The sequence below is a fragment of the Saccostrea echinata genome, unplaced genomic scaffold (assembly GCF_033153115.1).
Source record: "Saccostrea echinata isolate AGI-Se365-2 ecotype Australia unplaced genomic scaffold, CSIRO_AGI_Sech_v1 ptg000054l, whole genome shotgun sequence".
Taxonomy (NCBI): Eukaryota; Metazoa; Mollusca; class Bivalvia; order Ostreida; family Ostreidae; genus Saccostrea; species Saccostrea echinata.
The window spans coordinates 33304489-33318638 of NW_026889803.1; the positions used below are offsets into that span (position 1 = coordinate 33304489).

Sequence of the window (14150 nt, forward strand, 5' to 3'; positions counted from 1 at the left end):
TTTAAACATAAGAGATTGGAATCGGTGATATTATAATTGAGCTGTAACATTGAGATACCAAAGAAATGCCACATTGATGTTATTATTAATGTCACAGGAAAGGAGAAAACTGCATTACTAGTCAGATGCTCCAATTACATGTACTGAGCCATGCAGGCCGATCACCCAGCCACCCAGGCCAACCCCTGGTCCATACAACCCAAACCACCACATTCTCAAACTGTGGTCATGGCACCAAATGTACCAAGAAAGGAGAAAATGTGACAGAGCAGATAAGTCAGGTGCTCCAATCACTGCGCCAACCCCACCCACCCCCACCCCCTTCCACACAACCTTTTGGCAGAGCTCCAAATGTAACAAGAAAGGAAAAAATAAGAAAAAAATGATGGCAGAAATCTTCCCACTGTACAGTATTTCGAGGATGCACAAATAGCTGACATCAACAACTTGTCTGTGTACCACTTGTGGTAAATGATGGTAAAAAAGGAAGGAAAAAAACACATCAAAACGTGAAACTTAGTTTAATTTTATAATAAATACATATTTAAATGTTGAAACAAGATATATACATAATAACACAAAACAGCTGTGGTTTGTATAGAAAATATACTTTGTTCTGCATTTTAAATTGCAGTTCAATGTACAGTACTAAAAATATAGTTTAAAACCAGCAGTCTTGCTTTATCAATTGCTTGTAATGCGTTGTTAACACAGCTTCGCATTGGCAGTCTCTGTAGAAAATGAATGGCATAAAAACAATACATCAGCATCAATTGTAATTAAACATTTACAATTTCTTATCACAGCAGTGTTATATAACAGAAGGTGATGGAGCATCAAAATAGATGTCAATACAGCAGAAATTATTCATCTCTATACTTAGTTTTGACATGTTATGTAGTATCAAACATAATTTAAACCTCAAATCCCAAAACAGCACTCAGTCTTTGCTTGGTATGGGTATTATTTTGCTTTGATAAAAATCTCCATTGAAAGTTTTTTGTTTTAAATGTCAATTATGCTGTTCGTCCTAGGTCATGTGATCCTAACGCATCGTATCTGATTGGTGAGTTGAAGCAGCAACATTTCCGCCATTGTTTTCCCTCATTTTTATTGTGTGCTCAATCAAAGAAATACACACAAAGACCCAGTTATACATATTCTGAGCAGGAATGGATCCAAATTTTCCAACTTCTCCATGCGGTACATCTGTATAAAAATATATAATGATAATAATTGTATGTTCTATTCTGATATTCAAAAGGTTAGTATGTTAACCATATCAAGGTTCTGAGACATTTAAGGAAATACAAAATATTTATTGCCATTTGATGATGCACAATTTCCCGTCCATGAAGTAGTTTTAAAAATGATGAAATGTATACAGTATAAGTAAAAGGCACCTTTTAAGAAGACTTCTAGTTTCTCTGGTGGGATGAGAGCATGGTCGCTGGCTGCTGTTGGGTCATACTCTGTTATCTTCTGTAGCAGTTCATTGTTGACATACTACAATTAAATCTTTTACCATAACAAGACATTCAATAGAACAGGAAATAAAAGAATCATTAATTTCTGCAACTAACTCTTTCAAATCTAAATGTCTAAAAAATAAAAGTCGCTTCTTCCATAAAGAAAGTGATTCACAAGATATTGATCGAGGTTAGAAAAACTCTTTGGCAACTAGTGTATTTTTCAGTTCCATCATGATCAAAAGAAATCAGCATACAATGACTTACATTTCTTAGATTGGTCCAATCATCCACTTCTCCACTTTCCACCTGGTCCAAGTGGAAAATGGCCACCACAGCCTTGACAATGTTCTGCACTATCTTAGGAGGCTCATTGTAGCTGCGTAATTCAGCAAAGGATTTGGCATCAATCTTGGAGACATTCTCTCTGAGTTCCATCAGCATCAACCGGTCAAACATGATGTCCATCCTACTGTCATCATCCTTTTCTGCCTCTGTAATTATAAATCAATAAAGTAATTTCACCCGCTATACAGCTAACTAATGTAAGTATCAACACATGGTTTTGAATTACCGTAAATGAACATGCATTGTAATCAAAAGTCTGAAGTACAAAATTTCCATTCATATTTCAAAGAAACATTCTGATTTACAGATAAATTGATAAGATTTTGTAGGTTTATTTTAAGCAAAACAATTTTGAAGAAACAAGGGAGATAATTGTGCAATTACCTAGAACAACAGTTTTGTCCACTTCTCCTGAGAACTCCTTGGTGATCTCTTTGTGAGCCTGGTTCAGTAGTTTCAGCATTCTCTGAACCTCTCTGTTCTCATGTTCTGGTAGGTTCTTTAGCTCTCCTATACTGATGTCTACCACTGCCACTGCTCTCCCCTGGTCATCACGGAGAGGGAACGCTAGGTGCCGTTGTCCATAAGCATCTGCTGACACGGTTTCAGAGTTGTCCACACATTTGAACAAATAATCCCTAAACGTAACATGTAAGTTACAATAATTTTTTTTGTAAATTATAATATCATAACACTAAAAAGGGAAGCAAGTTAAGAGAACTTATGCATGAAGCAAACATAAAATTGAGATTTTTGCAAAGTATTAACCACACTTAATGTTGCTGTCTAGTTTTCTCTTTGTAGACTATAAGCTGCATAATCATTTGAATATGTAAATTTTAAAAAGTTTCTAAGGAAGTTAAACCACAGAAAATTAGCTGCATATCCAAAGATTAAACAATGGCATCACCTTGACCCTTAACACCTTACCTAAACAGATTGTCTTTTCTCTCCAGCCTGGGGGGACTCAGAAGGTTCTGCACATTGCCTTTCTCGTCGGTGATCATCATCTTGCGGAGAATGTAGTCACCTTGGTCAGTACCTGGTTCCACCATGTACGTCACAATTTCCTGTACGTGGGGACTTCGACGATGGATCCAGGACACAGCACTCTCGGTGATTCTCAGTAGTTTTTTCTTCATGTCTATGTTGTGGTATGAGATACTGAAAGATTTGGCCACTCCCTGGAGAACATCAAATCAAGACAATTTTAATTTTTTTTGCAAAATATGTATCATCGTACTTAAGTTTGAAGGACAAAATATTATCTACTGAGTTATTCTGGTTTGATATAAATCTCATCAATCTGAAATCAACAAGGCACATCCTGAAATGAGAATTTCTTAGTGAAAACATTATCTTAGGTATAGTTACACCCAGTAATTTTATGATGACAAAGAATGTAAGTGGTGCTAAAATGAACCTTTTCCCAAAGCTTTTTCTCATATGCCATTAGCTTTTGTCAATAATCATACTATTAGTTATCATCCAACCTTCTCCAAATACATGTACATTTGTATTTAAAAAGAAAAGTTTCAGTAAGCCGTAGGAATTAATACTGTAAAATCACTTATTTTCGAGGGATAAAATTTTCATGGTTTGAGGAACAAATATTGATTTGTGGGGATTTGATTTAGTGGTTGGTAGACAAATATAATACCAGTTTAAAAATTTTAACATTTTGTGGAGGACATGAATTCATTATACCATGAAAACAAAGAAAAATTAAACTTGCACAATAATAAGTGATTTCACAGTAATCCAATTTGAAATATATATTTAAAAAAAAAAGACTACATATGTATACCTGGAAGAACTGGATTTCATGAGTGATGAAGATGGTTTTGGTGTGGTGGTCATTCATGGTGTCAATTCCAAGCAATCCAAACACTCTCTTCCTCTTGTCCTTTAATGGCACCACAATGAAGGACCCCTCCCTGTCCTGTTAAAATTCCACAAATGGTCAGAAAAAAATATTATGATGACTAAGAATGCAATATCCATGTCCCATGTATTTTTTTCAAATCAAGGAGTAGCATTTTTGGCTATTTATAAGATTTTGTATGACTTTACACAATTCTTTTTTTTTACCTCTGGAAGTCTGTAGGGGTTCCAGAACTGTATATTTCCATGGTTTGCCACTCTGGGGACATGGATTGGTTTACCACTCTCCACAGCAGCAAAACTACAGTAAAACATGGCATATGAGAAATGAAACATAACATAACAGGTACAGGTTCACTAACTTAACATCAGTTTATACATAATCCTGACAAAACAAAGTAAGTTAATTTCTAGTACATACCTGATGCCTTTCATGTCTTTATACAATATTTTTCCTAAGAGGTAGTCAGCGTCCTCCATAGTGGCTGCCACGTAACGTAAGCAGACATTGCCTCTCTCTGGATCTGCTGTGTTTCTCTCCAGCATGGCAATGTTAGCACTGATTCTCTTCCCTCCACCATGGGCCTCAGCATCCTAGAAACAAATGCAAATGTCTTATATTGTTTATGGTACGGATGCCCTCACTCAAAAAGATGAAGAATTACAGCATTATTCCAAAAATTATTTTTAAAAAAAATTAATGTTATTCAGAGAAAATACAGAATACTGGGTAATTCTGCCCCCATTTTATTTTATTTTCATGCCTGTCTTTAGTAGCTGAATTCATAATTACTGGTAAGCAAATTAAAACAAAGGTATCTCCCTTTAACACAACTTTTAAAAATGGGCTTAAATCATTTACAGGTGTGATTTGGTGAAAAAAAAGGCAAAAATAACCCTATATGCAGTACATACATAATAGAGTGACTATTATATATAAAAGAACACTCCCACAAAGTTTTTCTCCCTTCAAATTTGAAATGAATATATTTGAATACTGTTCGTTATCTCGATATTTCATTGCATACCTTATACAGGGCATTGAATACAGCTCTGTACACTGGTTCCATGCTGGCTCCACCAGTTTCAGCTGCGGTCACTATCTGCTGAAGCCACTTCTTCCTGGCGTCACCACGGATCCTCTCGGCATATGAACGCTGTGGTGAATCAATTGATGTGAATAAGCAAATGCTTTATCATATACATTTACACAGTTGGAAAACAGGTGAGTTAACACCTTTGAAAATTAAAAATGTTCTGTTTTGTCTAAATCTCCTTCAAAGTTTGGCTTTCCAATTTTTTTTGATAAACAATCAATTAATTTCTAAAATCACAATCACAAATCACTACTAAAAATTAATTACATTTCTAAAAAACACAATCCTTAATAACTACTATAGGTAATTATTTCTAAAAAAAAAAAATGTTGCTCCAATACCTCTACACTGTTGACTAGGAATTCTACAAAATAATCGAAAGAATCTGCTCCCGGCATTTCATCCACCACCAGCTGTACAAAGGTGCGGAACTCTCTCTTACTCAGTCGGTTATCTGCATACTTAGACTGCTTCTTCAGGGTAGCCTTGGCTGAAATTTATAAAAAGTTGTTCAGATTTTACTGCTTGAAACTTATTCGAGTGTATTCAAATTGGAGCACAAAAGTAGGTCACACACCATTCACAAATTACATGTTAAATTAAAAAAGTTTACATGTATGAAGTGTATAAACATATCAAAATAATGAGAGTGACCATGAATTAATGCATAAGTAGTACTTAATTAAGAATCTTTTGCAGTGGGTACTTTTTACTTACCCCTTTGTATGGCCTCTGTCTCTTGTCCCTCTTTGTACTTCTGCATCACAGTTTCCACGTCCTCCATGTCCAGATAGCCACACCCATCGTTGTCCCACTTCTCAAACAAGGAGTCCATCATGTGCTTCCTCTGTGTGGACAATGCCTCCTTTCTGGCCTGTTAAAAGCAGAGAATTTTTGTCATAAACAGTAGCAAAATCAGTCTGAATTAAAACAAATGTTAGTGATATTTGTGCACTTACAAAAATTATTAAAAATGGGACATATTCAAATGAAACCATTTCAACCAACTTACAGCAACTCTGATATAAATTTCACATTTGTTACATAACCCATATCTTTTCAAAATCTTGTCCCTATGTTATATCCAGGGCATTGAAAAAAATGATGGTACATCAAAGCTTATTCAGCATGTATTCAATATTCCTCAAAGTAAAGATCTTAAAGGTGCTTGGACACAGATTTGAAGTTAATATTTTCTCAAATTTTCTGTATAATTTCATGACTTATATGTTGCTATAGCATTTCATACTAAAATATAATAAAAATCTTATTTCATCTCGAAGTTAATGAAACATCAAATTTCTGGATGCGTTTGATTGACACATCCTTGCACTTTCACAAATTTTAATTTTGTTCTTAATACTTAAGAAAAGTGGCAATGTTGTTGTGTATTAATAAAAAATATTAAAACTATAATCCAAAAAATTCAGAGTAGATATGTTCGAAAGCAAAACCCACTCACAGTATTGTCAGTCCGTGCTCAGTGGTGTGTGCAGACTTTAACAATTGAACACACCCAGTGAATTGAAAACATTAACAATAACAGAGCTTGTGCCCTATTTACAAAAACAGTTTACGTTTCACGGGTGTATTCAATTTGTTAAACTCTGTACTCAACACTGAGCACGGGCTGACGATATTAGTGAGGGGGTTTGCTTTCGCACATTTCTACTCTGAATTTTCTGGATTATAGATGTAATGTTTTTCATTAATACACAACAAAATCGCTTCTTTTCTTAAATATTAAGGATAAAGATAAAATTTGTGAAAGTGCAAGGATGTGTTAATCAAACGCGTCCAGGAATTCGTAGTTCAAATAATTTCCAGATAAAATAAGTTTTTAATTATGTTTTCGTGTGAAATGCTATTGAAATATATAAGTCATGATATTATACAGAAAATTTGAGAAAATATTAACTTCAAATCTGTGTCCAAGCACCTTTAACTTTTGATGAAATAAAATGAAGCTATTTTGTTTTTATGTCACCTTCATCAGTCGCTCCATTTTCTCTTCCTCTGTTTCCTCGTAGCCATCTTTAACGTATTTGGTCAGCATGTCAAAAGCTTCTTTTGTGGGCTCATTACCCAGGAAGGTCTCAGTGAGGGTCACAAACTGGGAGACATTCAGCGAGTTCTCGTCAAAGGCTGACTGTCCAGATCCCTTGCTCATTGTGGTCAATGCTGATAAAGGATTTAAAAAAATAATTGAATGAGGCTATACTTATGGATATTAAACCATTATTATTGTAGATAATTAATGGGACCCTTGTTTTTTGTTTGTTCGTTTCTGTTTGCTTTTTTATGAAATAGTGGGTAATTCTATCAAAGGGTGACAACTCTGCAAATGACCTGCTATATTTATCTTAAAAATTCAGTTGATTTTCTTTGCAAGTAACAAACAACATATTTTTTCTCTTTTCTTTGTTACCTTGCTTTAGATGTTTTAGAGCAGTAATTAAGGACTTTTACCTGTTTTCTCTCTATGAAAAGTTGTGCCAGCAGCAAATTTGACATTGCCTTTTTCTTCCTCAGTAGCTGTAGTCACTGAAGATGGAGCTGCAGAGGTTTTAGTGGTATCCTTTCCTAGAAAACAATTTAAATATTTCTTTTTTTCAGTTTCTAGAAAGACTGCAGATATAGAAAATAGACAATTAAATACTAAGTCCATTAGATACATCTGTACAATCTTTGCCTTTGATTCATAATGAGACTCCAATTACATAAAGCAGCATTTCCAGACTATAATTTGTTACACTCTTGAGTATTATAGATCAAAGCAACTGAAAGTCACAGAACTGAACAAAAAGCATGCAATGCAAAGAACAAAAAAAAATTACAAATGCTTCTGGGGAAACAAACCTCCATCTACTCCAACTGAGGAGGCCTCTTTCTCAGGTTTTGGAGGCTCTTCTTTTTGTTCTTTTTCCTCTGATTCAGCTTTGAGTTCTGACTTTTCAGGCTCTGGTTCAGCAGTTTCCTTCTTTTCCTCTGGTTTTTCCTCTGTAGGAGGAGGAGTAGCAGGCTTGGTCTCTGCTTTTTCCTCCTGTTTTGTTTCCTCTGATGGCTGTTCCTCTTTTGTCTCCTCTGTCTTGGCTTCCTCTGCTGGTTTTTCCTCTTTCTTTTCTTCTTCCCCTGATTTTCCTGCAGACTTATCTTCAGTTGTTACTGTTAATACTTCTACCTCTGGTTTTCCCGGTTCCTCTGGTTTAGGAGAAGGTGTTGGTTTTTCCTCAGCCTTTTCATCTGGCTCAGCACCAGGTGGTTCAGCTGTGTCTGGTTTCTGTTCTGGTTCAACCTCGGTTGTAATCGGTTTACTTTCAGCAGTAGTGGCTGGGATTTCTATTTTGTCTTCACTAGTTTGTTCGGTTTCCTCTGGTTTTTCTGGTGCTGGTTCAGCTGGTGTAGGTGATATAGATGCAGGAGTTGGTTCGGTAACTAATTGAAGCAGGTAACAAAACATGCAGGGAAATGTTTCAACTTTCAAAAAATGTGCCAATATATTAAAGCATCTCAGAGTAATGAACTTTTATATAAAAAAATATATATTTTTTAGATTTTGTTTCCTTCAATGTTTCTGACCATCTTGGTCAAAATATTTTAAAATGCAGTATTAATTATATTTAAATCATTTAGGATCCTGTATTTGTTCATCACACCTCATTTGATGCTCTAACATAAAGCATTAAGTAATTCAATGTACACATTTGTGGGTTATGGCAGTAAAAGATAAAATGAACAATGCAGATTTTACAAGCAAAGCAGGGTGATGGATTGAAGCCTCACCAAATACTGATTAAATAAATCACACAAGATAAAGCTCACAAATTATTTCTTCATGTCATTTCACAGATTTATTAAATAAGAAACATTATAAATCTCATGTTAAAATTTTATAACATTAAATCGAATTTGATATTTTTTTATGTATATTCAGGCCAAGTTTGCAACCCATTTTACATATAACTGCTACTTCCTGGAAAATCTACATATATATAATTATGAACAAGAAAATAAATTAATCCAATGAAATAACAAACAAGAAATAACAATAAACTTTACAGACCTGTTGGAACAGTAGTGGTTTCTTCTTCATCATCAAAAATATCCTCAACTTCATCTACCTCTGCAACAGGCCCTAGAACAATAAAACCATTCAAATAAAATTTTTGTTACAGGACTTGAATCCATTTGTTGAACAAGGCCTTAGAAATGTCCTAGCACATCACTAGAAGAAATTCTGGTGAAAGACATACTTTCCCTTTGAATAAATAAATACTATAATAGTGTCTGCATGGAGAGTGAAAGGGTTGTTAGGGGCATATAAAGGATTACTCTATACCACAGAATAAACTTTCTATACAATAGAAAAAATATGTATATATACTGTAAATTTGTGTGTAAAACCCAAAGCACTCTGATTCAACAAACAAATTCAATGATAAACCTCTACTCAGACTTGTTTTATTACACATATGTTTCCTTAATGTATTACAGGTTTTTCTTGCTGATTTTTCTTCTGACTTACATCTGCGAGGGTTCCGAACATTTTTCTTAATGTCTTCTTTAATGGAATCCCAGAATGCCTCAAAAAGGCTAAGGATTCTGTGTCTGTCTAGCAATCCAATCTGAAGAACAAATTAAATATTGTTTTATTTTCAACTGTATTTAACATTCTAAAGAGAGAGAGAGAAAATTATAGGATAAAATTTCACTACAGAGCTATCCCTAGGCCTTTGACTTACTCCACTGTGATCACACGTAATGAAGAGGTTCGTTAGCACAATTCTCCTTTGCTCTCTGTTAGCAGCAGCACGATGAGACTCAGCACACAGAGACAAGTGCTGCATGAACTGCTCAAAGACCTCATAGCTGAAGTCGTCCACAAACATTGTCAGATACTGAAAAATCAAGAGTCTAACTTAAACCCTTCACAAGAAGAGTGGCTCAAAAAAATATATTTAGAAGAAATACTTCTGAAGAAAAATCAAATCTATTTTGTAAATGTGAGTGTTTAGTATAAACTGTTTTTAATACTGTCTACTTTTCCATTTTAATTTCCAAACCTTAGCGAATTCCTTGACAGACAATGCCTTTCCTGACTCATCGGTTGGTTCCAGAGCTCGACTGAGTTTAAATCCATCTTTCAAGTCTTCTGGGAAACTTTCTGCTATTTCAGCAAATGAACGTAGGGCATTTTGTACCTAAAAAATTTAAGAATAAAAATTAATAGATTATTCATATGTAAGTAAACAATATATATCGACAGTTTTCTATTGTTTGTGTCTCTCTTCTTCTTTACTGCTCTAAACAATTCTTTTAATGTTGTTTTGTGCATATATTCTAAACTTGAGATACTGGCCCAATGTTGTTGATGTAATGCCTTATATATGATTGTGCTTATTGATATTAGTTTGTTTTTTTTTAAAATGGAAGTTTAATTCAGTCAATTTTCAAAACAGTAAAATTGGTTTAAGACAACAAACCAAAGGATGGACTTTATATCTGAATAGACTGAAAGATTTTTTTCATTTTTTTCCCATCATAAAGTCTAATAATTTTGTTTATACCAGAGACAATTCTACTCTGCTGTCGGGCTGGACATGCCATTCCTGGAACTGTTTCATAAACATGGCTTCTCTCCTATCTCTCTCTTCCTGTTTCACTCTCTCCAGACGATCTCTCTCTTCTCGACGTCGCTTGGCTTCAGCTTTTATTCGTGCTAATCTGATTGTGTTATGATAAAACTCATTGATAATACCCATTGAAAAATTCTTGCACAACATTTTTAGTGACAAGCTGTACAATTTATAAGGTTTTAAATGATATTAGAAAAATATTAGTATAATTATAATATGATGTAGATACATTAACTCTCAGGGTTTTGGGGGCTTCTTTGTTTGTTTTTTGAATTGGTTTTGTTTTCGTTTTTTTAAATCATACTTACTAATAAATACACATTAAGTGTGAAATATAGAATCTGATGGTTAAATGATTTACACTGAATTATAACATTACCTATTATCTTCAATGTTAAAGAGCTGTTTCTTTAGCTCCTCAGAAACTTCTCTAATTCCTCTTACATAGGGTGAAGCCTCTGAGAAGTTACTATATTTAGGGTTGTTTCTCATCATGTGTTGTGCTAAGAAATTAATTGGGTTAAAGTCTGGATCTTCCATGTTCTCGTCAGTCAAGCCACGTTTATCAGCTTCTGATAATAACTTTTCAACTCCAAGGATCAGAGTTGGTAAAACTTTGTCAACCATGTATGTTCTTACTTCTAATGTAGCCTCATTGTCATTTAACCAATCTCTTGCAAGAATCTCAATGGGGATTTTGCGAGCCAGTTTCTTGGCATTTTCTTTCGAGCTTTTAACTTGCTGTTTTTTGTCATTACGCATTCCAACTAATTTTTCCATCATGCTTTGTTCATGCATTCGTTTCCATCGCCTAACAGCACTTCTGACAATGGGGCGAGAGTAATCTGTGGGGGATTTCTTTCCACTCCCTGGTGCTGATCTCTGTCCCGTGGATCCAGCACTACGCGGGGCAGCCATGGTTACCCGTTTGGTAGGGCTTCCTGGTTTCTGAACATCAGCCATTTCTATCAGGCAATGAAAATGTATACAAATCAATGCAAAGATTTTTTTAACTGCAATAAATTTATAAGACACGTTTTGTATGGCCATATACTGATATATTTGTGTTAAGCACCAACAGGTAAATCGGCAAGTGCTTGACTTCTGATGATTTTAATGTATCTACATATTTGCAGATTCTTGAACAATAAGAAAGGTTACCAACCTGGAATTTCTTTTATGCAAAATGTATAAGTTTTTCACATTTTGTAAATAGTTGTTAGTCCTCCATTACTCGTTGCTAGGAAGGAAGTCTTTGTCTATCAGACGCTTTAGTCAGGTGCTCGGCTTCCGTGCATGCGTAACTCCAAACGGAACTTGTAAGTTTCAGGAAGAGAACAGAATCTCGTTTGTTTTTGTTTTGGCAAACTTCACTGTCACTAGTGTCAAGCACATTTACTTAAATGATGTGAATACCATTTTGCGAAAAAGAGGAGGGAATAAATTGTGGAAGATGGCTCTTGTGACAGTTCAAAGATCTCCAAGCCCCAGTAACAGCACTGCAGAATCGGTAAATGACAATTTTCTTATTGTTTTGTGGAAAAGGGAGAATGTAAATGTTCTGCAGTTTTTCAGACACAAAGTTAAAATAACCCATACACAGGTGAAATGACACAGATAGTAGGTGAGCTTTGAGTGATACAAGGTTACTGTGTCAATTTGGAAGTATCAATATGACATGATAATTGATATTGACAAGAAATGGTGTGTACTGATTCACAGAAATTTGATAGTGATATGTGGAATAACAATTGTTACTATAAACAGTAAATATTACTTTTAGTTCTTTGTTTGGCTTTACTGGAAAGTCTGCTAAGAGAGTAAAAGTTTTATTGCACAAAAAGAGTTTTTGATTAAAATGAGTAATTTTTAGACAATAGTTTTGAGGTAATGCTGGTACTTTAATGCATTTTGATATAAAGATTTTCCATTCCCTACTTTGTAATTAAGAAAAAAATCGAATTGTCAGTTTTTCTTGAAGCAAAGGACATTAATGAGAGGGGATGTCTCTCAATTTCTTTAGATGTAGCTGCAGATCTGTAGCTCACAGTCTGAAAAAAAAATGGGATGGATGAACAGAGAGCTACATGCAGTTTCAGTCATTCAAAAAAGTGAACACAATTCTCAAGTTATATCTTTATGTTTTAGCTGCCATCTCAATGTGTTACTAACTTTGTTCCTAACTGATTATTTTACTATGTACTTCAACATCATTCTCCCACAGTTGTTTTTAATGGCTCTCCTAGGCTTGATAATGAAACCATCAAAATATTGCCTGTTCATACTGCCAATTTTTCTGTCATTGGATGGGTGTTTATTTTAGATTAACAATGACAAGGAGGGGAACATAAAGATCAATATTGAAAAGGATATATGCAATATCCTAAACCATATTTCTAAAATCTGGGGCTCATTGATTAAATTGTTATAGTTTGTCTGTATGTGGATTTTATACTCTAGGACAGGAAATATTATTCGGAGAAATATTTGTTCTGTCAGATATTTGAATTTACATAGTTTAGCATGAACAGTGCATTCAAATGCAAACAAAAGTGTTACATAATTCACTGTTCTGATAATTCCAAATCCCAAAGCGGTTCAATTTGGTGCCAATAGTCACACATTCTTTGTAAAAGTAAACAGTTTAAATGAAAGAATATGGGTTACAAGCCACTTCGATTAATTTTCCTGTATACTCATAAAACTGCAAAGCTTATGATAACCAAGCTTTTATACTGGAACAACAAAGGAAGAAATATTTCATTCTAATGAATTGTAATGAGGTGAAATTTACATGCATATACCAGTAATTGTGCAGTCCTGATGAATGTATGTCTCTCCATGTTTTTGAAAGCAGATTGTGTATAGAAATTCACATATTTATATTTATTGCAAGGTCATACAATCCACTCTCTGTTCAATAATCAATATGATGGTGCATGAACATATTTTTCCAATTATTTTCAACAGGAGGAGGTGGTATCCGAAGATGCAGATGAAGTCGACGCAGCAGGAAAAGCAGCATCACCCCCTCGACAGCGCAGGTCAGTGACAAGTACAACGTACTCAAAGGGAAGAGGGGACTTGTTCACAGCGTAAACTATTTCTAATTTCAAGAGTGGCTGATTGTAGACTGCTTACAGTATTTGAACTCATGCTATTGGGGTGACTAGCTTACACATCCTGAGAAAAACTTTAGATCATATATGTTTACTGAATATTAAGGCTGTGCAATAATAATTTTCAGTTATAATCTTTAGGGTTTTCAATTAAAGGTCTTAATTATTATATAAGAGGAAACTATACAGTTCCAATTGTCCTGTTGTCTGGGTACAAGGGTGTTCACCTGAGAAGGCTGTATGTATTGTAATCTTACTCTGTTTATGTAAACGAGTGAATTAATACAAGATATTTATGGAATGCCAAGCATCCTTGTTGTCATACAGTCTTTATCCTTGTGCTCCTAAAATTTCCTTTCTGACCTAAATTTGAGAAATAGCTATAAATTAAAAAAAAAAAAATAGATCACATTAACTTACTATGCTTAGTTATCACTGGCCAAAAATAATGCACCAGTATGGCAGTACAAAGGGTGATGGCTCTCAGCTGTCACAAGATGCATTGTAATTTTATTTCTGATATAGGGAAACACAGCTGAAATTTTGATATTATAATGTAAGGATTGAAGTACCTGGATATACTAGATTTAAAAAAAA

General features: G+C 34.5%; 2 protein-coding genes across 4 annotated transcripts in view; one reads left to right on the forward strand and one right to left on the reverse strand.

Moving 5' to 3' along the window:
• Positions 1-618: 618 nt before the first annotated feature.
• LOC133206233 (EF-hand calcium-binding domain-containing protein 5-like) lies at positions 619-11691 on the reverse strand. 2 transcript variants are annotated; one of them, XM_061342184.1, is made up of 21 exons: positions 11600-11691; positions 10814-11399; positions 10366-10522; positions 9862-9999; positions 9541-9696; positions 9324-9423; positions 8862-8933; positions 7658-8233; positions 7268-7381; positions 6786-6979; positions 5516-5672; positions 5140-5288; positions 4730-4858; positions 4123-4295; positions 3909-4002; positions 3625-3759; positions 2748-3001; positions 2202-2455; positions 1737-1963; positions 1404-1506; positions 619-1209 (listed from the first exon to the last, which is right to left on the reverse strand). In XM_061342184.1, exons 2-21 carry the CDS (start codon positions 11395-11397, stop codon positions 1046-1048), a joined length of 3930 nt encoding a protein of 1309 aa, XP_061198168.1. In that variant the 5' UTR covers positions 11398-11399; positions 11600-11691; the 3' UTR covers positions 619-1045. The 2 variants fall into 2 exon arrangements, with proteins under 2 accessions (XP_061198168.1, XP_061198167.1); XM_061342183.1 differs by lacking the exon at positions 7658-8233 and having other exon boundaries at positions 621-1209.
• Positions 11692-11748: 57 nt separating this feature from the next.
• The window catches only part of LOC133206232 (uncharacterized), a 33223-nt gene continuing 30821 nt past the window's right edge, over positions 11749-14150 (forward strand). For both annotated transcript variants that reach the window (XM_061342179.1, XM_061342181.1), the window contains exons 1-2: positions 11749-11944; positions 13405-13478. In XM_061342179.1, the coding sequence (XP_061198163.1) occupies positions 11888-11944; positions 13405-13478 (131 nt within the window). In that variant the 5' untranslated portion in view covers positions 11749-11887. The remainder of the gene's footprint in view (positions 11945-13404; positions 13479-14150) is intronic.